At 42.3% G+C, this 21,528-nt stretch overlaps 2 protein-coding genes across 2 annotated transcripts in view; both read left to right on the top strand.

The window, feature by feature from the left end:
• Positions 1 to 5,808, top strand: part of CDC14A (cell division cycle 14A) — a 149,370-nt gene extending 143,562 nt beyond the window's left edge. Inside the window, exon 16 of the mRNA XM_065409094.1 lies at positions 5,726 to 5,808. Within this exon, the coding sequence (XP_065265166.1) occupies positions 5,726 to 5,755 (30 nt within the window). The 3' untranslated portion in view covers positions 5,756 to 5,808. The remainder of the gene's footprint in view (positions 1 to 5,725) is intronic.
• A 13,973-nt stretch (positions 5,809 to 19,781) lies between these two features.
• Positions 19,782 to 20,879, top strand: GPR88 (G protein-coupled receptor 88). Its single transcript, XM_065410146.1, has one exon. The coding sequence runs from the start codon at positions 19,782 to 19,784 to the stop codon at positions 20,877 to 20,879; it is 1,098 nt and encodes a 365-aa protein (XP_065266218.1).
• Positions 20,880 to 21,528: the final 649 nt, after the last annotated feature.

The following is a 21,528-nucleotide window of genomic DNA, read 5'->3' as shown; positions in this document are numbered from 1 at the left end:
ATTCTACCAATCTTAGTCATTTGCAAATTTTATCAGCCGTGATTTTAAAGTTACTTCCAAATGATGGATTAAAAGGTTGAATAGCATCAGGCCTGTTATACTGATTCCTGTGAAATCCCACTTGAAACACCCCCATTCAGTGATGATTCCCCATTGTTAGCTGCTTCTGAGAACTTTTAGCCAGTTCTTAATCCATTTGACATGTGCTTTATTGCTATTGTAAAGTGCTAATTTATAATCAGATACTAAGTCAAATGCCTTTCAGAAGTGAAAGTATGTTATAGCTGTGTTTTTATTTTTATCAACTAAATTTGTAATCTCACCAAATAATGAAATTAGGTTTGTTTGACAAGGTCTGTTTTCCATACTGGCTGACATTAAATATATTACTTTCCTGTAATTCTATATCCATTTAATCCAGAGCTGGGCAAACTACGGCCCGCGGGACCGTCCTTCCCGGCCCTTGAGCTCCCAGACGGGGAGGCTAGCCCCCGGCCTCTCCCCTGTTGTCCCCCCTCCCCCGCAGCCTCAGTGCACCACGCTGCCAGCGCTCTGGCCCGCCGCTCCTGCCGGGCAGCGAGGACGGCAGGGCTGCGAGCTCCTGCTGCTCTGAGCAGCATGGTAAGGGGGTGGGGGGATTGGATAAGGGGCAGGGAGTCCCGGGGGGGGGCAGTCAGGGGACAGGGAGCAGGGGGGCGGTTAGATAGGCGTGGGAGTCCTGGGGGGCCTGTCAGGGGGCGGGGATGTGGATAGACGATAGGGAGAAGGGGGGGTTGGATGGGGGGGATTCCAGGGGACTGTTAGGGGTCGGGGGGCCCAGGAGGGGGCGGTTAGGGGACAAGGAGCAGGGGGGTTGGATGGGTCGGCGGTTCTGAGGGGGGCAGGAAGTGGGAAGGGGCAGATAGGGGGCGGGGGCCAGGCTGTTCGGGGAGGCACAGCCTTCCCTACCTGGCCCTCCATATAGTTTCGCAACCCCGATGTGGCCCTCAGGCCAAAAAGTTTGCCCACCCCTGTTTAATCCCATATCAGATATTCCATTATTTTGTCCTCTTGCCTGGTTTAATATTTGCACAACTTTAGCACTCTTCCAGTCTTCTGGAATTTCCCTAGTATTTCAAGATTCATTAAAAAATTAACACCAGTGAGCAAAAGATCTCCTCAGCCAACTGTTCTAGGTCTCTTGGTTGCAAATTATCCAGGCCTGCTAATTTTTAAAATGTTTATTCCTATTAGATGTGGTTTAAAATCCTCCTTGGTTACTGATGGACTGGAAACGACTTCATCATCCTCTTGTGATACCAATACATTGTTTTGCTTCTTTCCAAATACAGAACAGAAATATTTATTGAATGCTTCTGCCTTTTTCTGCATCTTTAATAAGTTTTACTACCTCCATCTACTAAAAGTACTTACTAGTTGTAATACCTTGCTTGGATTTTTTCCCCTAGTATCTTCAAAAAAGAAACACACTCCTTCATCTTATTTTTCTTAGCCTTACAGCTATTGATTTTTCCCTGATGTCTTCAAAATCCCTTATCAATTTTTTAAATTTCATAGCAATCTGTAGAAATTAGAGGTTATCTGTTTCCCTTTTTTCCATTTGTCATGTGTTGTATATGATACATTAACCATGCATCAGATCACACCAGAATGCCATGAGAAAGCTCCCATGAGATCTTTGATTTTCAAATTGCAGAGTGAGTTTGCCACACTAGTAATTAGAATAAATATCCTTTACTTGTAAATTTACAACATATTGGATATGGAGTCACTGAAAGATAAGAAACAGTTCAGTTATATTTTATGGAGTTATTCTCGGAATCCCACCACAGTGGGATAAGATTTTTGTTTCCACGTTTTTCAAATTGTCTTTACAATACCAAGAAAACTGTTTGGTTCGGTGGCTCTCGGCACCCCCATTATACAAATTGTTCCAGCAACCCTAGCTTGACTTGAAGCACATTAGTAATTCCATTGAAGCCAGTACGACTATTTGCATCTTTAATGTTATTCTTTTAGGTGCTTTGCTGGATCAGGCCCTTTGTGAGTAACTAGCAGGTTGTTCACACAGTGCCTTAGTATGCACCAGTGGGGTGTAAATTGTAATGTGCACCAGCATGTCGTGCATTAACTGGCCCATGTGGACCCTGCTGGTGCACACTAAAAGTTCTCTAGTGTGCATTAATGTAGTACCATTTGAAACAGGACTATGTTAATGCATATTAGGGAACTTTTAGAGCGCACGAGCAGAATCCACATGGGCCAGTTAGTGCAGAACACACTGGTGTGCATTAGAAATTACACCCCTGCTAGTGTGAATGAAGGCCACTAGGCAATATGTAGACAAGTCCTAGTCTGATGATTAGTTGCATCAGACCACACCAGGATGCCATAAGAAAGCACCGGTGAGATCTTATGCATATCCTTTTTAGAATTATCCCTTTTAACTTAGTTTACTTATTTTTATTACTCAATTTACTTTTACTGCCTCATCATGTTCATTAGGAAAAACACTTTTATTACTAATTCTTTATTTTTCACATTTTAAATTCTACTTGTCTTCAAAATAGATCATTTCTGAGTTTTGTCAAAGCCAGATAACTCCAATGTGGATTCAGGGACTTTAAAAAAAATTAGTATTCAAATTCAGTATGATAGGTCATACTTACAGTGCACATGTACACAGATCTAAAATATAAACTGAAGTAGTGAAAAAAGATAAACATAATCCACAGGCAGTAAAACAAGGATTATATTATGGGATCCAAAACTTTAGGTAGATAATTTTTCAGTGCACCCAGCAAAAAAGGTTTAAAAAAAAATTGCTACAACTGTGATTGCAATCATGGAGGGGAAAAAATGCTTTACTTTTGTATAAATAAAAATAAATGAAATAAAAATTTCAAGTAAATAAAACTAAACAAAGCCATTGCACCTTTCAGCAATTTAGTTGTAATTATAGCTACCATTGTAACTTAACAAGCTTTTAATAGGAAATGTATTGGGGATAATAGCAACAAGGTTGAATCTGCAAAGAAATGAAGAGCTTGTTATCGTGTCCAAATGATAATGTATGTGAGAGGAAATTACCATTTTTTAAATCCAGTTTAGTTCTTCACTGTACTTAGAAAATGATTTAGAACAGTGGGAGGAAGATCTTTTATTGCTATTAAGTAGAAATGATGAGGAGGTGGAGATGCTGAAAACAGCAGTGTACATCACAAGACAGAAACTCCTACCCATCTGTGACAAGCATTTAAAAGACAAACCAAAACAAGCGATCAGTGTTTGAATCTCTCTGTACATGTGCTATATACATATTTGTTCTTCTTTTTGATATGTTGCTATGGATTTTTATCTTTCACATTCTGATATTCCATGTTGTGCTAAAGCACAGATCTTCTAATATCAAGAATTGCGGCTTGAATCCCAGAATTAAAATGTTACTTAAATTGTGATTCCAGAATCATGAGTTACAATTTACTATTAAGTAATGATGTGCTGTTCTTAGTTCTTTGAGTCAACTAATGACCCATTCCTAATTGCTGTCTGGTCATCGTGCACCTATCAAAAGCTAAAGAATCATCCATTATTATGAAATGCCAAATTGTATAGAATTAATTTTTAAGCTTTCAAGTTTGTGATGGAAGTTGTTAGTCAGCTCTACTTTGAATTTAGTCTTTAAGAGATCACTGCAAGAACTTTACCATTCCACAGTGACTACATTTCAGTCAATAAAATGTTCTTTTAATAAAATGGTCTTAAAATAGCTTTGAGACCAGCAGAAATCTTAAGTTTTCGTGGATAAACAGAAATAGACAACATCAAGTACATACAGTAAAGGATTGCCTCACAGACTCTCTTAACAGTGCTGCTAATCTGGCACAATTGCCCGAAAAAATAGCATGGTGCAGGTTTTCAATTCCATTGTGGTCCTAACATCTGTAGTAAAGTAGTTTGCAATTTTAAAGACCTCTTTCTGTCTTTTCTTTCTTTTACAATTACCTGTCTTTATATATTTAGTCTCATATATAAAGACACAGTCCCTTCAATCTGAATATATTCATTACTAAAGCCTTGCTATTCTAGTGAAAGCTGTTCAAAAATTTATATAGAAAGTGGTTTTTTACATATGAAAGAAAGCTCTCAGATGCTGTCAGTAACATCCATGGTGTGCCAAATATCTTGGAGTTATATCTGTGATTATCAAACTCAATAAAAGCATGTGTGTTTGAACAGATATATAGGCTTTCTGAAATGTTTTTTTTTTTTTAACTTAATTTTTGGGGGGATTTTTAAACTATTTTTTCACTTAGCTCTATTGTGGATGGTAATCTAGCCTATGGATGAATTAATGGTGTTTAATCACTTTTTAAAACATCATCTTGAATCAGCCTTTGGATAAATCTCTGAGATTCTTAGCTTCCTTGGAGTTCACACTAGGGAAAGCTGGGGTCTTTTCCCAACAGTCCTCTGTAATCCTATTGCATTGCTACTCTTTAAGTATATTTTGATATAGTTGTTTATAATTGTTTTTCAAATATATTCTAAGGGCAACTGAGCTGAACCTTCAGTGTAAAAGTAATTTTTATTCATCAATATAATTTTATTAGAATTGGTAAATATTTACATATCTTTGTTAATTACAAAGCTACTGCTCTAACAGAACTATGACACAGATCACATCTGTATTGGAAGAAATACAGACAGAAATACAGTTAGACCGTGTCAATCTGAATTTTACAATCCTTTTTAATATAAAGTCATATTAGTTTTTAACTGATACACTACCAATTGCAAGATTGAATAGTTGTTAAATATTATGGGTAACCAGATGCAGATAAACCAACCAGTAAAGATCATCATGCCTTCCTCTTAGCTGTACTAATTTTCTATCTGCTACTCCATGTTAACTGCTTGCAAAAACTATTCACAGTCCTTTCTCTTTTTTGTTTTTTTTTCCTTTTCCTAATTATCTCTAGAATGTTCCAGTGTATTTAATTATGTGCTGCTTTCTTGCTTCCTTTCACAGTAATTGCCCATACCTTACATGTTTCCCGAGTCATCTGAATCAAAATCTGTAGAGTGCATTGTATATTTTAGTAGCATTTTCATTCTCATTGTTTGAGAGTAAATGAAAACAATTAAATTACAATAACTGCAATCACATTTTTTCTATTGAGATCAGTTTTAAGGGCATTGTCTGTATTTTGGATTTGAATTTCATAAGATTTTCATTAAAAAGGGAAACAAAAAAAACTCCTAGAATTCTCTGTATTAGAAGTAATTGAATTAAAATATAATGAATTATATAAAAGGACAATTCTAGTTACATCTTTAAAGAATTTTGTATTCCAGTTACTCTCAAACTATACCTCTTGATACCTAAAAACATTTAAAAGTAATGCTGTTACCTAACACTTCAGCATAAACTGACCAAAAAAAGCTAGTAAATATAAATCTACATGCCAGAAAAAATGCATCTATTTTATATAGCTCTTGCCCATTTTTGGTGTATTTGCTATATTATAGTCCAAAATACATTCATTTTTTGGCATGTGTACAGCAGACCTTGGAATATTCCTGTTTTCCTCTATGGTTTAATCTGTTGTTTTTTCTTAATATAAATACAATTTCTTGATTTGAAGATACAGGTTGTGTGTTGTTTAAAGTGATTTCTCTTTAACTGAATGTTAATACCAGTTTCTGTTTCTCCTCTGCACAGTCCCTTCAGTCTGAATATGTTCAGTACTAAAGCCTTGCTGCTTCGATGAAAGCTGTTCAACTCTTAAAATCCCATTTCTTCATGGAGGAGCAATGTTGAGGGAAAGAAACTGCTCACTGAGAGGAGAACTCTTCATCCCTAGATACATTAAAACATTAAACTAAGACACCCAGCAGAGACTTTGAACAGCCAGAGATTTCTGATTAATGACTACTGCAAATGCACTGAAGTTAAATTTTAACAATTTTGTATACAGCTGGAAAATTTTAAAGTTGACTCTGACTTGAGGGTATTTCTAATGGATTTCAATAATACATTTATAATTACATTTGTGTATACAGTGTTACAATATGTATGTATTAAGAAAAAGAGTATTTTGGTAAAATATAAATATATATAATTATGTAAAAATTAGAATATATTTTGATTTAGGTTTCTTCACTTCTTTGCTACCAAAAATATATATTTTTAAATATATTTTAAGGTTTATCTACAGTATATGAAAACATTTTATGAACAAAACCATTTTTGGTTTTATTTATGGGTCCATTGTTACTGCTTCAAGCTCAGTTTGTTTTTAGCAACTAATCTGCTTTAAGTAACTTAGTTGGAAAGCTAGTTAGTTGTATCATCTGATAGAGCTTGGTATATCATCAAGTTTTCCTTTCAGCTGTCAGCTGCTAATGTTCCATATGGTCATCCTAAAAGGAACTTAAAATAGCTACTTGTGGATTACGGAAAACCCAACATTCCTATCATCATATGTCCTCCTTTTGAAAGAAAAAATAATATAGCTAATAATTATGCTATATTACTAACATTTTCCTCTGATAATTTATTTTAAAGGGATGTTTTACTCTTAGCTTTTTACTTTCAGCATTGCTAAATGTGTGTACCATTTGGTCTAGCCTATAGTTACATTTGTGTTGTAGCAGTTTTAAAATCGAACATAAATCAGAATGAACCTTCTGCTGTGCATTTAAACTGCATGAAAAGAAAGGCCAAATTCAGAACGGACATAAGCAGCGCAATTCCATTGAATGGGGTGGAGTTGCACACCTGCTTATAACAATAGCCAGGTGTGCAACTTGGATGGCAAAAAATGTTGCCACAGATTTGGACATGGAAGAAAAAAATTATTTGCATTACAGTTTGCAAGTCAGTTAATATCTTTTTGAAACATTTTCTTGACTATACTCTATTGTTAGTTATTAATTATTGTTACACCACAAGCTAATTTCACCAGTGGTACAGACAACCTTGGACTTGTAGATCTACTTAGAGTTAATTAGGAATAAAACTTACTGAAAGCATTTCAAACAATGTTAGCAGATGAGGTTTGTAGTACTTTACTATAACAGAACTATTTCTCCTGTATTTATAGGAGAAAGTGTCTTGGTGATATCATCACGTACATAAATCTGCAAAAAAAGAAAGTGCTTTTGAAAAAAAAAGCACTAATTTGATTCTGAAATGAATGATCAGTAAAATTCGGAATGCAGAAATAAAACACAAAATTGTCAGCTACAAGTCTTTTCACTTGTTACAGAAAGCTGAGGAGGAAATATTAGGCCAAACGTTCAGTCCTCATTGTTAAAGTACATTGAGTGGACTAACCTGAGTAAAAATACAGGTAGGCGCTGGGAGAGGGAAGGGGGGCAGCAAATGAAGTTATGATAATTTAATGTTTTATTATGGAAAAAAAACATAAATTTAGATGACATTTTGAAGGGAAACAGTCATAATGAACATCCCTATAGTTACGTAAACCATGTTGAATGCAGCTATTTAAATCACTGAATAAAATTTACATGCAATTGCCTTGTGTATATGTGATGTATACACACACCAAGTAGCATATGTTTGTGCATGCATATATAGACACATAATGATATACTGTATATGAATGATTGTTAGATTAATTGTAAGGTAATTCTACCTCCTATAAAATTGTTTGTATTTTGTTATGAATAGATTGCCCTCATAAAAATACATATTTTGTTCTATTTTGAAGTGTAGACACACTGCTAATCAACAATAAAAAAATGCAATGCTTATATAAGTCAGCTGCCTCCTTTGTTCTTTCATCTCTCTTACTCAGATTTTACTCTGGCTTTTGTCAGTTATTGTACAAGAATGTAGTTGACTCTTAACAACATAATATTAAACTGCTTTTTCAAAAGACCATAATTTTACTGTTGTATATAATGCATTTTTAAGAGAGAATTTGAATTTCACAAAAAGATCTGGGTACAGAAAGCCATTCTCTTTAGAAAAAGTGACAGCCAGAGAGTTCTTCACTTTGAGTGCCTGAGGCTGTGTTCAGTCAATAATGTAAGAATACAGTGATTATAAAAAGAACAATACTATAATGAAATTTGTCATATGGTTAAGCAAATGACCTCTATACAAGGACAATTATTAAAGGTACTACTCCTGTTCCTTCATGCATACAGAATAGTGTACTTAGCTCCTATCAATATTCTTCCCAATAGCAGACTCTGTGTCCACCAGAACCTCAAAAATATTGCTTTTACTAGATCCTCAGTTACAAAAAAGAAAAACATGTCCTCCTTTGATGAAAGCTGACTTCTGTCCACAGTCAGATCTAAATACAGATCTGCTTCGATAATGATGCTTAGTACCTGTATTGTGTTATGTGTTTCAAAGCACTACAAAAATTGAACTAACCTGCACAATGCTCCTGTGACAGATGAAGTATTTGCTGTATAATTACTCCATTTTTCAAATGGGGAAGTGATGCAGAGAGGATGTTACTTGCCTGAGGCCATGCTTTAAAGCAGTGGCCAGGCCAGGAGCAGAACTGGAGTCCTCTGAATTCCAATATCTAGGTATTTATATTACTTTCAGTTCTGTGGTACCTGTGTGCAATGAAGAGGTCTCTTTCCCTGAATTCAACCAAATAATGGCTGCCCTATGTTGGACATGTTCCGAATTACTTCAGGCTCAGGCCAACTACTAAAAAAAGTTAAGTGCTGATCTAAGAGCTGAAATTGCACTTCTTTCTTTGGGTCTGTCATTCACTGCCATTTTGATGCATTAATTGCTTCACTACAACATTGAAGGCAATAAACTCTATACAGTGTTTGAGTGGTGCAATCCCTGTCTTATTAAAAAATACGTAAGTACAGCCTATGCCTTCATTAATACTGACATCTGTCAGAGCCAAGTTGTATAAAGCACAGTAAGGCTGCTAGTCTCCTCTAGAACCTGTTCGGAATTCTTGTCACAGGGTGATGCTGGCCTTTTAAGAGGGAAAATGCTAGTGCACATGTGGCTGGTCAGATGATCCCCACCCCATTCCTGTTAGGCTTTTAAATAAGGGTACCTAGGCCCTAGAGGGAAGGTAGGGGAGTCAGAACTGAGAGAGAAAGAATTAACAGAGTTGTCCGAGGGAAAGAGCTGAGGGAGACCTGAAGTGAGAGCAGTAACTGAGCTGCCAGTGAGGAGCTTGGAAGAAAGAACTGACCAAAGCTGGGAACACCTGGTGCGCAGAATGCTGGGGCAGTAGCCCCAAGGTAAAAGATGAGGCTCCAGCTTCGTTAGGGGAAGTTGAGCCTGGAAGCAAGAGGGTTGTTGCAGGAGGGTGGTTCCCTTTGGCCTGGTCCACACTACCCCCCCACTTCGGACTAAGGTACGCAAATTGTAGCTGAATTCGAAGTACCTTAGTCCGAACTTACCGCGGGTCCAGACGCTGCAGGCAGGCTCCCCCGTCGATGCTGCGTACTCCTCTCGCTGAGCTGGAGTACCGGCGTCGACGGCGAGCACTTCCGGGATCGATTTATCGCGTCTAGACAAGACGTGATAAATCGATCCCAGAACATCGATTGCCTGCCGTCGGACCCGGAGGTAAGTGTAGACGTACCCTTTGAGTGCAGACAGGACTTACAGGTGAGGAGGGCAACATTGCAAGAGAGGGAGGGAGGCAGGGCAGGACTGTTACTTTTCTGTATTTTTTTAATGGCTGTGTAGCAGAAGAGTTCAAGAGCCTGTGTAGAAGGCTAAAACTGAGTTGGGCAGGACTGACTGTTTTGTCCCCAAGCTGGTGGACTAACCCCTCCCCCACCCCAGACTATACATGGGCCTCACCTTTTCTGGTTTCCTAAAAACTAGAGGGTCACATGCTTTGCCATTTCTGTCAGCCAAGCTCATTGCACCCGCCAGTGGCTCCCTGCATTCCTCCATTTCCTACTTTCACATGCTCCCTGTGTGCCACCTTTCATACCCCTCTATTCCAGGGATACCCTGCAACTGTCCCCACCCTCTCCCTCATGCCTGGGGGATCTGTGTGCTGCTATCTTCCCACTCCCTATACTGGGGGGGGGGGCGGGTCTGTGTGCCCCCTTCATCCCATAGACAGATATTCCGACTGCATATCTTGGGGGACCAAGTGTATGAATGACTTTAGGGTGTAATTCCAGGGGAGGAAAATTGCCACATCTCCAGCAGCAACTAAGAATTCGGGGGCAGGGAGGGGGTGAGTGGTTAAGGTGAATCCCTCAGGTTGTAAACACCTCCAGAAGGGTACCACCTCATGTGGGACTTGCATATACTGGTTCCAACTGGATTTCCCAGAGGCCAACAGGCAAAGGCTTTTTGATATAAAAAGACTGGGTTTTAAATGACCCATGGCCTTCTTCCTAGTCCAGCAAACAGACAGGATCTTCTGTGCAAGGGGAGGCCCAACCCTTGCAAAAGGTTTGGAAAGACTTTGGCCTGCCTGAGCCCCATGAGACTGATTGGTGACCTCTTGAAAGCTTTTAACATGTAGATAGGAACTTTTTTCCAGTGTTTTCTTTCTGTCATGCTCAGGGGTGCTGGAACAATTTGTATAGTGGGGGTGCTGAGAGACATTGAACCAAACTGTAAACCCTGTATATGATGGAAACCACTTCAAGCCAGGGGATGCGGCAGCACCCCTAGTTCCAGCACCTATCATGCGATTACTTTTAGAATAAAGGTGCTTGCTTAGAAAGAGCTGGGTGGTAACTACTGGCCATGCACTGGTCATTGCCCTTAGAGGGGGAAAGCAAAGCACAGGCCTGCCTGTTAGGCAGACTGGCTTGCTGGGGATGTTGCAATGTAAGGCAGAAAGCTGTGCAGCCTTCACACCCTTGGTCAGAAGGGGTCTCTGTACGCTCCCATCCCCCAAACTCCCCACTAGGGGTCCTGTGTGCCCCCACTACAGAATCCCCCATTCATCCCCCATTGAGGGTTCTGTATGCCCTCATTCCCTTGTTCTCCTGTAACAGCAGCTCTCTGAAATCCAGTCCCCCAATTTCTGGACCCCCCCCCCACACCTCCCCTCCCTCCATACCAGGTCCCCCATTCTACACTCCCAGCAGGGGTTGTGCATGTGCCTCAATTTCCTCCCAGCTCTCCCCCTCCCTTCCCACATTCTCCTCTGTTGTTTGCTTGGGAGAGCATTAAGGTAGATCATGTCTGGGAATCATTCAGGGTGTCAGCATGTTGACTCTATTGGGAGGATGAGCAGAGATGACATGGAGTATTGTTAGGCTGCAAGGTATTAATGGGTGCCATCAACCAGTGGTTTCATGTATAGACAATTGCAGAAGTGCTTGGCAGAGCCACAGCTTCAATCAGATGGTAGGGTCTTGGTGTTCTGTATCTGGGGAAAAAAACAGATGATGTCATTTCATATGATAACACTTTCCATTCTGCTAGCACAGAGGTGGGCAAACTACAGCCCGCAGGACCCTCCTGCCCGGCCCCTGAGCTCCCGGCTGGGGAGGCTAGCCCCCGGCCTCTCCCCTGCAGTTCCCCTTCCCCCGCAGCCTCAGCTTGCTCCATCGCCGGCGCAGTGCTCTGGGTGGCGGGGCTGCGAGCTCCTGGGGCAGCGCAGCTGCAGAGCCCGGCCTGACCCAGTGCTCTGTGCTGCGCAGTGCTTGGCTGGCTCCAGCCGGGCAGCGCAGCTGTAGCGCCACCAGCCACTGGTGCTCCAGGCAGCGCAGTAAGAGGGCAGGAAACAGGGAGGGGTTGGATATAGGGCAGGGGAGTTTGGGGGGTGGGCAGGGGGCAGGGGTGTGGATAGGGGTTGGGGTGGTCAGAGGTGGCGGGGGGCAGTCAGGAGCAGGGGTCCCGGGGGGGCAGTCAGGGGACAGGGAGAAGGGATGGTTGGATGGGGCAGGGGTCCCGGGGGGGGGCAGTCAGGAAGGAGAGGGGAGATTGGATGGGCCGGCGGGGGGCAGTCAGGGGCAGGGGTTCCCGGGGCAGTCAGGGGACAGAGAGAAGGGGTGGTTGGATGGGGCAGGAGTTCCAGAGGGGCCATCAGGGAATGGGGGGGTTGGATGGGGCAGGAGTCCCGGGGGGGGGGCGGATAAGGGTGGGGGCCGGGCTACGACCCCCTCCCCTAACCGTCCCTCCATACAATTTCCAAAACCCAATGCGGCCCTCAAGCCAAAAAGTTTGCCTGCCTCTGTGCTAGCATCTCAGCAGGATGTTAAACAGCAGCTACTAGAGCTAGGCATTTTTAAATCAGCAAGTCTGGATAACTTACATCTGAGTTTCGAAAGAGTTGGCTAAGGCGCTCGCTAGACCATTAATGTTGATTTTCAAAGTCTTGGAACACTGGGGAAGTGCCAATAGGCAGAAACTAATGTGCCAATATTTTAAGAGGATGAATGGGATGACCCGGGTAATTATAGGCCTATCAGTCTGACATTGATCTCAGGCAAAATAATGGATTGGCTGATAGGGGAATTTATTAATAAAAATGGAGGGTAATATAATTAATGTCAATCAACATGGATTTATGCAAAATAGATCCTAACATGATACTGGATTTTTTAAATTAGATTACAAGTTTGGTTGATAAGTATTGCATCAACACTTTTACCTTTTGGACTTCTGTAAGGCATTTGACTTGGTACCACGTGACATTTTGATTAAGAAGCTAGAACAATGTAAAATGAACCTGGTATATGTTCAATGGGTTAAAAACTGGCCAACTGATAGGACTCAATGTAGTTGTAAAGAGGGAATCATCATCCAGATGGTGCGTCTCTAATGGAGCTTGGCTCTTGGCCCTGTGCTGTTTAACATTTTTATCAGTGACCTGGAAGAAAACATAAAACCTCCCTGATAAAGTGTGCAGATGAGACACAAATTGATGGGGTGATAAATAATGAATGGGACAAGTCAATGCTATGGAGTGATCTGGATCACTTGGTAAGCTGGGTGCAAGCAAACAGTGTTTTAATACAGCTAAATGTAAACATATATATCTGGAAACAAAGATTGCAGGCCATACTTACAGGATGCGGGCCTCTATCCTGGGAAGCAGTGACTGAAAAAGATTTGGGGGTCATGGTAGTTCATCAGCTGAACATGAGCTGCTGATGTGACACTGTGCCCAAGAGGGCTAATGGGATCCTTGGATGCATAAACAGGGGAATCTCAAGTAGGAGTATAGAGGTTATTTCACCTCTGTATTTGGCACTGGTGTGACTGCTACTGCAATACTGTGCCCAGTTCTGGTGCCTGCTATTCACAAAGAATATTGGTAAATTAAAGAGGGTTCAGAGAAAAGCCACGAGAATGATTGGAGGAATTAGAAAACATGCCATATGGTGATGGATTTAGGAGCTCAATCTATTTAGCTTAATATACAGAAGGATTAAGGGGTGATTGATTACAATCTATATGTACCTACATGGGGAACAAATATTTGATAATGGCGTCTTCTGTGTAGCAGAGAAAGGTATAACATGATCCAATGTTGAAGCTAGACAAATTCAGACTGGAAATAAGGTGTAAATTTTTAACCATGAGGGTAATTAACCACTGGAACAATTTACCAAGGGTTTGTGGTGGATTCTCCATTGCTGGCAATTTTTAAAGAATGGGTGGTTTTCTAAAAGATCTGCTCTAGGAACTTTTTCAGGGCAAACTATGGCCTGTGTTATACAGAAGGTCAGACTAGATTATCACAATGGTCCCCTCTGGCCTTAGTTTCTATGAATCTAGGAATGTGTCCTCATTTTACCCCTTCTGATTGTCTGTTTTTCCCCAAACGCAATAGGGTTCTGGCGATTGAGGTCTAGAACATTCCCTGAAGTTTTGGAATTGAGCAGTTGCAGAGTTCAAAAGTTATTGTATTACAGACAGATGGAGAAATGCCATCCAATTGAATGTATGGTCTGACAAGCTCAGCCAATTACTTGATCACTATCCTGTTAGAGGTACAAGTACATGTTGGTTGTCCAAATGGAAGGAACACATTAATTGATAGCTTGCTATGAAACTAAATATCTTTCTAAAATGTGGGTATTAAAGTACACACACCGGGGACATGTTTCCTGTTACAATTTAGAAAATATCCTTCAATCACAAAGTATTGGAGCTAAGTTCATCTCTTGTCTATCATGACTGGGGATGAACCTCATATGCAAAATTTATTATTATCACTTATGACCTCTAAATCATGGGAAGCTTAAACAAGGTTTCACCTTGAGTGTATCATAGGTGCAGTGGAAAGGAAAGATAAGAGAGAAGCAGTGATTAAGATGCTGATTGAGTAAAGCTCTGAAGCATATGCTTAATTTTAATCATGTGGGCCCTTATTAAATAAAATCTGTGTGGAAGCTACTGTGACAAAACTGAATGTATTACATATATTTTGCACCTAGTAGTAACTAGTTTCTGATCAGAGAAACTAGCACACTTTTCAGGAAATGTTTCAGCCTCAAACTGTAGTTTGCTATAATTTATGGTGATAGCTGTTACAATAGTACTGCCTAATGCATTACTTTGACCTGTGAAATGGGAAATCTTGAATTATAGAGTCATTAGCAATTAGGCTGCAATGAGCTGTTTTCCAGCGATTAAAATTTGAGTATCACATTCTCTGTAGTTTCACATTAGAAACTTGTTTTAATATCCTTGTTCATCTCTAAGGCTTGTGTCCAGAGAGCCCGACTTTTTCAGGCAAAGTTTATCCAGTTTCTACAGATCAGTTGCCACAGTGAAACTGAGACTGCTGATGTAACTGAGCTCTTTCTGCTTTGAAACATACCAAATCTGTGCAAAAGGCCAGCAGTCTGCTGGAAGAGAAGTACTGGAAAGTTTTTTGGGAACGGTTAATCATTACAACATATTTCTATGAATTGGACTGTTTGTGTTCTCCAAGCTTCCCACCCTGGATCATCCTTCCATATGTATGACAGTTGGGTCTTACTAACATAAGAGACAATCACCCACCACTGAGCAATGTGACATAGTATTTGGAAATACACTATAATGTTAAGGAAATGCACATTCTATAGTATTAACACTATAGAGAAGTTAAGTTATGCACTGTTGGTGTTTAAAATACACGTGCTTTAATTTTACGTTGACATAAAATAAGATTTCAACAGTAGACTGGGGAAAGCAACCAGAACTGACTGGAGGTTGTATCAGCCCCTCCACCTGGTGGTGAGTGGCCGTTATTTTTAAATTGGGCTCGTGACTTAGATGGTATCAATAGTGAAAAGTGTGTGTTTCAAGCTTTACTCCATGCAGCACATGCAACAGCTTTTCAGATGTGGACCTTGCTGTGCTTCTGCATACTTTTTGTCACCTTGAGACTGGTCACGTTAGAGTAATCTAATCTGGAGCTACACCTCAAGGATGCGGCAGCTCACTTAAGTGGAATTTTTCCTTGGAATACATACCACTACTGAGTCTGCAAGCTGCACTGACTGTCTATGGGCTTCAGTATGAAATCCAAGATGGTGGTTTTGACTTTTGAAGTCCTAAATGGTTACTTTAGTCCACGGTCATCTTTTTCCATAAGACCATTGCTGTGATTAGTGGAGGCGCTAGAGCTGGAGATCCCCGGCTGTAGGGAAGGATTCTGCCAGGCTGCTCTCTGTGATGCCTCCTACTCTACAGTCTACAGAAGGTTTTTATAATGCACTAACCACCGTAGTAGCTGAGCACCATCAAGTAGAGCATTAAGCAACATGACCAATATCTGCCACTTGTGCTTTGTTCTCTTATCCTCTCACCAGGGGGAGAATTGTATGTGCAGTGAAATGTTTTATTCTCATAGGGCTTTGTGGAGGGAGAGGGGTTGTGTAAGTATGGGCTGCTATGCGTTTATATTGGCAAAGGCAAGTCCGAAGAATGCTCCTTGCTCTTGGGCTGGAAGGAGGCCAGCCTCCAATAAAGATCTGTCTCCTGCACAGCTGAAATGTTGCCTACAGCCTTTGCCCTGGAGCTTTAGGGAATCTTTTAAATACCCGGGCCTAGGCTGTTGAGCATTTTGAAAATAAGAACTGAGGCCTTGAACTTGACTTGATATTCTATGGGAAGCCAGCGCAGGGAGCAGAGGACAAAATATTTGATGTGTTCACAGTATCCAGTGTTGGTGAGATGTGCTGCAATGTTTCGTACCAGGTGGAGTTTCCTAAAGGCAGACGGCTTCATGCCCAGATATGTCTCAATGCTGTTGTCCAGACAGGAGGTGGTGAAAGCGTGAATAACTGAGATCAGGTCACCATTTGCCACAATGAGATGGAGTCTCCTACCCATCTGGAAATGGTAGAAAGTATTAATTGTGGATGTTGCGATGTCAGAGCTTAGCATCTGTGAGGGATCTAGGAGCACTCCTAAACTAGGGGCTGAATTGACCAATTGCAGGTCAACCAAAGGAGATTGTACTGTGGCCGCAAACTCATCACAATGCTTTCCGCTGCCCACTTGCTCCGGTTCAGCTTCAACCAGCTCTTCTTTGTCCATGAGTTGATCTCACCCAAGCACAGGGCCATCTTGGTGGCAATGGGCTGGTCATATGTGGTGATGGATCCACGGATTCCAAGGCCAGAAAGGACCTATGTGATCATCTAGTCTGACCTCCTGTAAAACGCGGGCCACAGAACTTCCTCAAAATAATTCCTAGAGCAGATCTTTTAGAAAAACATCCAACCTTGATTTAAAAATTGTCAGTGATGGAGAATTCACTGTGACCCATGGTAAAATGTGCCAATGGTTAATTACTCTCTCCATTAAAAATGTACACCTTATTTCCAGTCTAAATTTGTGTAGCTTCAACTGGATCATGTTACACCTTTCCCTGCCAGATTGAAGACCCCATTGTTAAATATTTGTTTCTCAGTTAGATACTTATAGACCAGGGGTCGGCAACCTTTCAGAAGTGGTGTGCTAAGTCTTCATTTATTCACTCTGATTTAAGGTTTCGCGTGCCAGTAATACATTTTAACGTTTTTAGAAAGTCTCTTTCTATAAATCTATAATATATAACTAAACTATTGTTGTATGTAAAGTAAATAAGGTTTAAAAATGTTTAAGAAGCTTCATTTAAAATTAAATTAAAATGCAGAGCCCCCCGGACCGGTGGCCAGGACCCGGGCAGTGTGAGTGCCACTGAAAATCAGCTTGCGTGCCATAGGTTGCCTACCCCTGTTATAGACTGTAATCAAGTCAGACCTTAATCTTCTCTTTCCTAAGCTAAATAGATCAAGCTCCTTGAATCTATCACTATAAGGCATGTTTTCTAATCCATTAATTATTTTCATGGCTCTTTTCTGAACCCTCTTCAATTTATCAACATCCTTCCTGAATTCTGGGCACCTTAACTGGACACAGTATTCCAGTAGCAGTCGCACCAGTGCCAAATATAGAGGGGAAAAACCCTCTCTATTCCTAATCATGATTGCCCAGTTTATGCATCCCAGAATTGCATTAGTTCTTTTGGCCATAGCATCACAATGGAAGCTCAAGTGAAGCTGGTTATCCACCATCACCCCAAAAGGATATGTAGAGCTGAGTGTCGTTTGCATATTGCTGGCAGTATGTCATCTGACCAGTTCACATGGTGGTTGCATGTAGATATTGGTTACAGCAAAGGAGTTGATCCTTGTTCAGCTTCACAAGTAAGAGAGTGTTTTGTATGTGTCTAGTAATGGAAGTACTGTTTCTGGTCACTACTCATTGGGTGCCTCTTTCCAGGGAGAATTCAGATCATTTGAGCACATTCCCTTAGACTCATGCGACCTCTCTCAGGCGGGACAGCAGTATCACATGGTTGACAGCGCTGAATGTTGCAGAAAGGTCCAGGAATATGATGATGAATGTCTGCTCTCCATCCATTGATAGCAGATCATTCATCAGTGTCACTAAAGAGGTTTAAGACCCATATCTTGGCATGAAGCCAGATTGTGCCAGGTTTAGGATATTAGCTTCAGGTAGATACGCTTATAGTAGCCTTTGGCTAGCTTCTCTAAGAGATTGCTTGGGAACAGGGGTTTTGATACTGGGTGGTAGTTGGCTAGAACTTTTGTATCCAGTGTGGGTTTTTCAGTTTGCAAGTACGAACTACTACTACATTTAGGCCCTGATCCAGCAAAGCACTTAAGTATGTCCTTAACTTTAAGAACATGAGTAGTCCTATTGAAGTTAGACTATTGTTTGCTTGATGGAGAAATGAGGCATTGGCTTTCCCAATGAGGCATTGGCTATTTTGGTCATGAGTGGCACTTTTGACTCATTTTCACAGGAAAGTAAAGGTATGGGTCAGATTCACAGGTCACGGCTTTTTGGATATCCTGTACTGGCTGATGAGCGAATGTACTGCACTCCAGAAACGCAGGCATGCTGATTATGCTGGGTATCGCAAACCTGGAAGGTGCTCCCCCCCAACACTCTGCACCCTTTAAGACATATTACAAAGCAGCTGTGTTGTCTCTACATGCACATGCCTGGGATACCCTCAGCTGTGGAGATACAGCCAGTCTTCATTCCCTTTGTGCCACTGTGGTGAAAAAACTGAATCTGTAGCTATCCCTTTTTCATCCCCATACTACTCCTGATAACCCTCAGATGGACCATAGAAAGGGTTTGTGTGGAATTAACACCAGTTTGTGATGTCGAATATGGAACTTGCACTTGTTTGTATCAGGTTCCTGCTCCTGGAAACCTCATCATATGCTTTCAGTAGGATTATTCGTAGGAGTAAGGGCTGCAAGGTCAGGATCCATGTTTGTAACACTAAACTGTTCACAGTGAAGAGTCGTGATAGAGCCAGAGCAGAGGATGTGTAATAGATTTCCGTGTATTCCACAGTCTCATTTCCTTCCCCCCACCAAAATTATATGCATTTGGGGCTTAGCTCCCTAAAACGAAAAGTATTCTTTTGACAAGGCATCATCTATAATAAATGAGGGGAGTTTAATTCAAAGAGCATGTTGCTACTAGAAACCTGCTCCAAAATTATACTTTTTAAAAAATAAATGTTTATAGATGCACAGAAAGCTTCCTAACAATGTGAATCAGAAGAAATCTGTTAAAGTGAATAGTTAGCACGGGAGTTTCTACCCCAGATAGACTGTGTTTCAGAGGCAGGTGAATGAAGTCTATCCAAGTCTGTAAAGCTTATTGAGGATGAAAGGTGCTGTGTAAATATAAGGTGGTATTAGAGCCATGGAGCTGGTGAGGCAGGGAGAAAAATCAGTCGGTGTAACTGCAGTATTTTCAGAGCAAGCTGGGGTTTTTTTCTCCTGCTTTTGCAAGTAGAAAATCTGCTGAATAATTCATGAAGAGCGGAAGGGCTGAATTTTCCTGGAGTGATGTACGGTGTACGTACTGTAGTGCAGAAAAAAGCTGCAAGGCTTCATAGCAGCTGCTGCTGTTCTTGTTGCTGTTGATTGCAGAGTGCTGCTTCTCTTGGTATTTTCACAGCTGGAGCATCCTTGCTGCTGCCTGCCCTGAACCATCCTTGCTTGATGCATGCTCTAAGCCATCCCTGCTAGCTGCTGCCCTGGACCTGCTCTGGACCACCTATTGCTAGCTGCCTGCCCTGGATGCTGCTAGCTGCCTGCCCTGAACCGTTCTTGCTAGCTGCCTGCTCTGGATCTTGTGTGCTCTGAAACATGCCTCTACCTGCTGTGGATCCTCCTAGCTGAATGCTCTGGCTTCTCTCTGCTGCATGGTCTGTGTCTCTGCTTCACAGCCTCCTGACCAGATAAGGATGGGATTTGCGCAGAGGAGTTGAAGCTGAGCTGCATTCAACAAGATGTCCAACTTTTCTTCCTCTTCTGTTTGGAGTGCGAGCTCCTCTCTGCTGCTGCTGTGTGAAGAATCTGCGGGGACCAGAATCTCCTTGTCTCTCATCTATTCGCTGTTAGCCCTCGTGGGGACCTTATCCAATGTGATGGTCATTTACCTGGTCTTCTCCTTCAAGAAGCTACAGACCACCAGCAATGCCTTCATCGTGAACGGCTGTGTAGCTGACCTGAGTGTCTGTGCCCTCTGGATGCCGCAGGAAGCGGTGCTGGGGCTGTTGCCACCTAGCTCCTCTTCTGCTCATTCAGCAGAATACAGGCTGCTGCGGGGTGGGCTCCTTGGCCTTGGCCTCACTGTCTCCCTGCTCTCCCACCTGCTGGTGGCCCTCAACCGGTATGTGCTGATCACCAAGGCACCCAGCACTTACCAGGCACTCTACCAGCAGAGGCGCACAGGGTGGATGATCGGACTTTCCTGGGGACTTGCACTGGTCTTGGTGCTACTGCTGCCTGGGCTCTGGACACAATGGCTCTCACAGCAGTCATCCCAGCAGGAGATCAGCAGTGCCAGCAGCAGTTCACACTACACTGCCCTGCTGGTAGCACTGGCCATGCTCAGCCAGACCGTGCTGCTGCTCCATTGTTACCTGGGCATCATGAGACGGGTGCGGGTCAGCGTCAAACGGGTCAGCGTCCTCAACTTCCACCTCCTGCATCAGCTGCCCTTCCCTGCTGCCCCACCACCTGCCCGCCGGGTTCAGCGGCGCCTCAGCAGCGTCTCCGTGCTGCTCCTGTGCTGTGTCTTCCTCCTGGACACCCAGCCTGTGGTCTGGGTGAGCCTGCTGGGCTTCTTCCTGCAGTCCGTGCCCCGGGCACTGCAGGTGACCAGCTGGCTGCTCTTCTGCTCCCTGTCTGCATTCAACCCGTTGCTCTATACCTGGAAGAATGAGGAATTCAGGCGTTCTGTGCGCTCAGTGCTGCCCAGAGGAGAGACCCCAGCTGTAACTGTGGCTGCAGCTGCTGCCCTCCCCACAGTGTCACTGCCTTGCCAGGAGCAGCCATGGCTGGGTACCAAAGTTGAGAGCCTGGGGAACCTAGTGCTCCAATGATCTGCTTGGGGAATGCATTCACTTCCAGAGGTAGCATCTGACACATTTGGGATGAGTGTGAGCGTAGATGACTCACAGAACTGCACAGCAGAATTCTCCACTCCCTACGGGAAAGACGTTGAACGCTGCCTTACAGACACAGCCAGGTTAAAATGTATATCAAACCAATTTCCTTCCCTGTGTAATCGACATCACCAGGGATTTACACGAGATAAAAGCATTTTATACCTCTAAAGTCCCTGTCTCATGCTGTTAGTTTCTCTTTTGCATTTCTCTCAGCTTGGACTATGCCACTGAGACTTGTTTACGGTTGGTTTCACTTCATTCTCTGGATCTTTTACTTTAGCAGGATGTTGGGGTTGCAAATGCGGCCTTGTAAAAACATTTCCAGGGAGACTCTTCTATAGGTCCTGGAGCTGCTCAAACCCCCTCACCAGAGGGTGGTGCTTAAATGCTGGTGCATCATAGGCATATTTAAATGAGGGCCTCAGGGTTCTAGACAGGCACCCAGAAGTTGGGATACTGATGCAAACCTGGGGCAGCCCCCACGACCCTCCATCCCGCAAATCGTCGGCACATCCGCTTGGGTGGATGCCCCCTGAAATGTATTTGGAGAAGGGCAGCAGGTTCACTCCTCTGCTTGCATCTT

The sequence above is a fragment of the Emys orbicularis genome, chromosome 8 (genome assembly GCF_028017835.1).
Source record: "Emys orbicularis isolate rEmyOrb1 chromosome 8, rEmyOrb1.hap1, whole genome shotgun sequence".
Classification (NCBI taxonomy): Eukaryota; Metazoa; Chordata; order Testudines; family Emydidae; genus Emys; species Emys orbicularis.
Note: the sequence above shows the minus strand (reverse complement) of the source record. Positions and strands in the feature narration are given on the sequence as shown.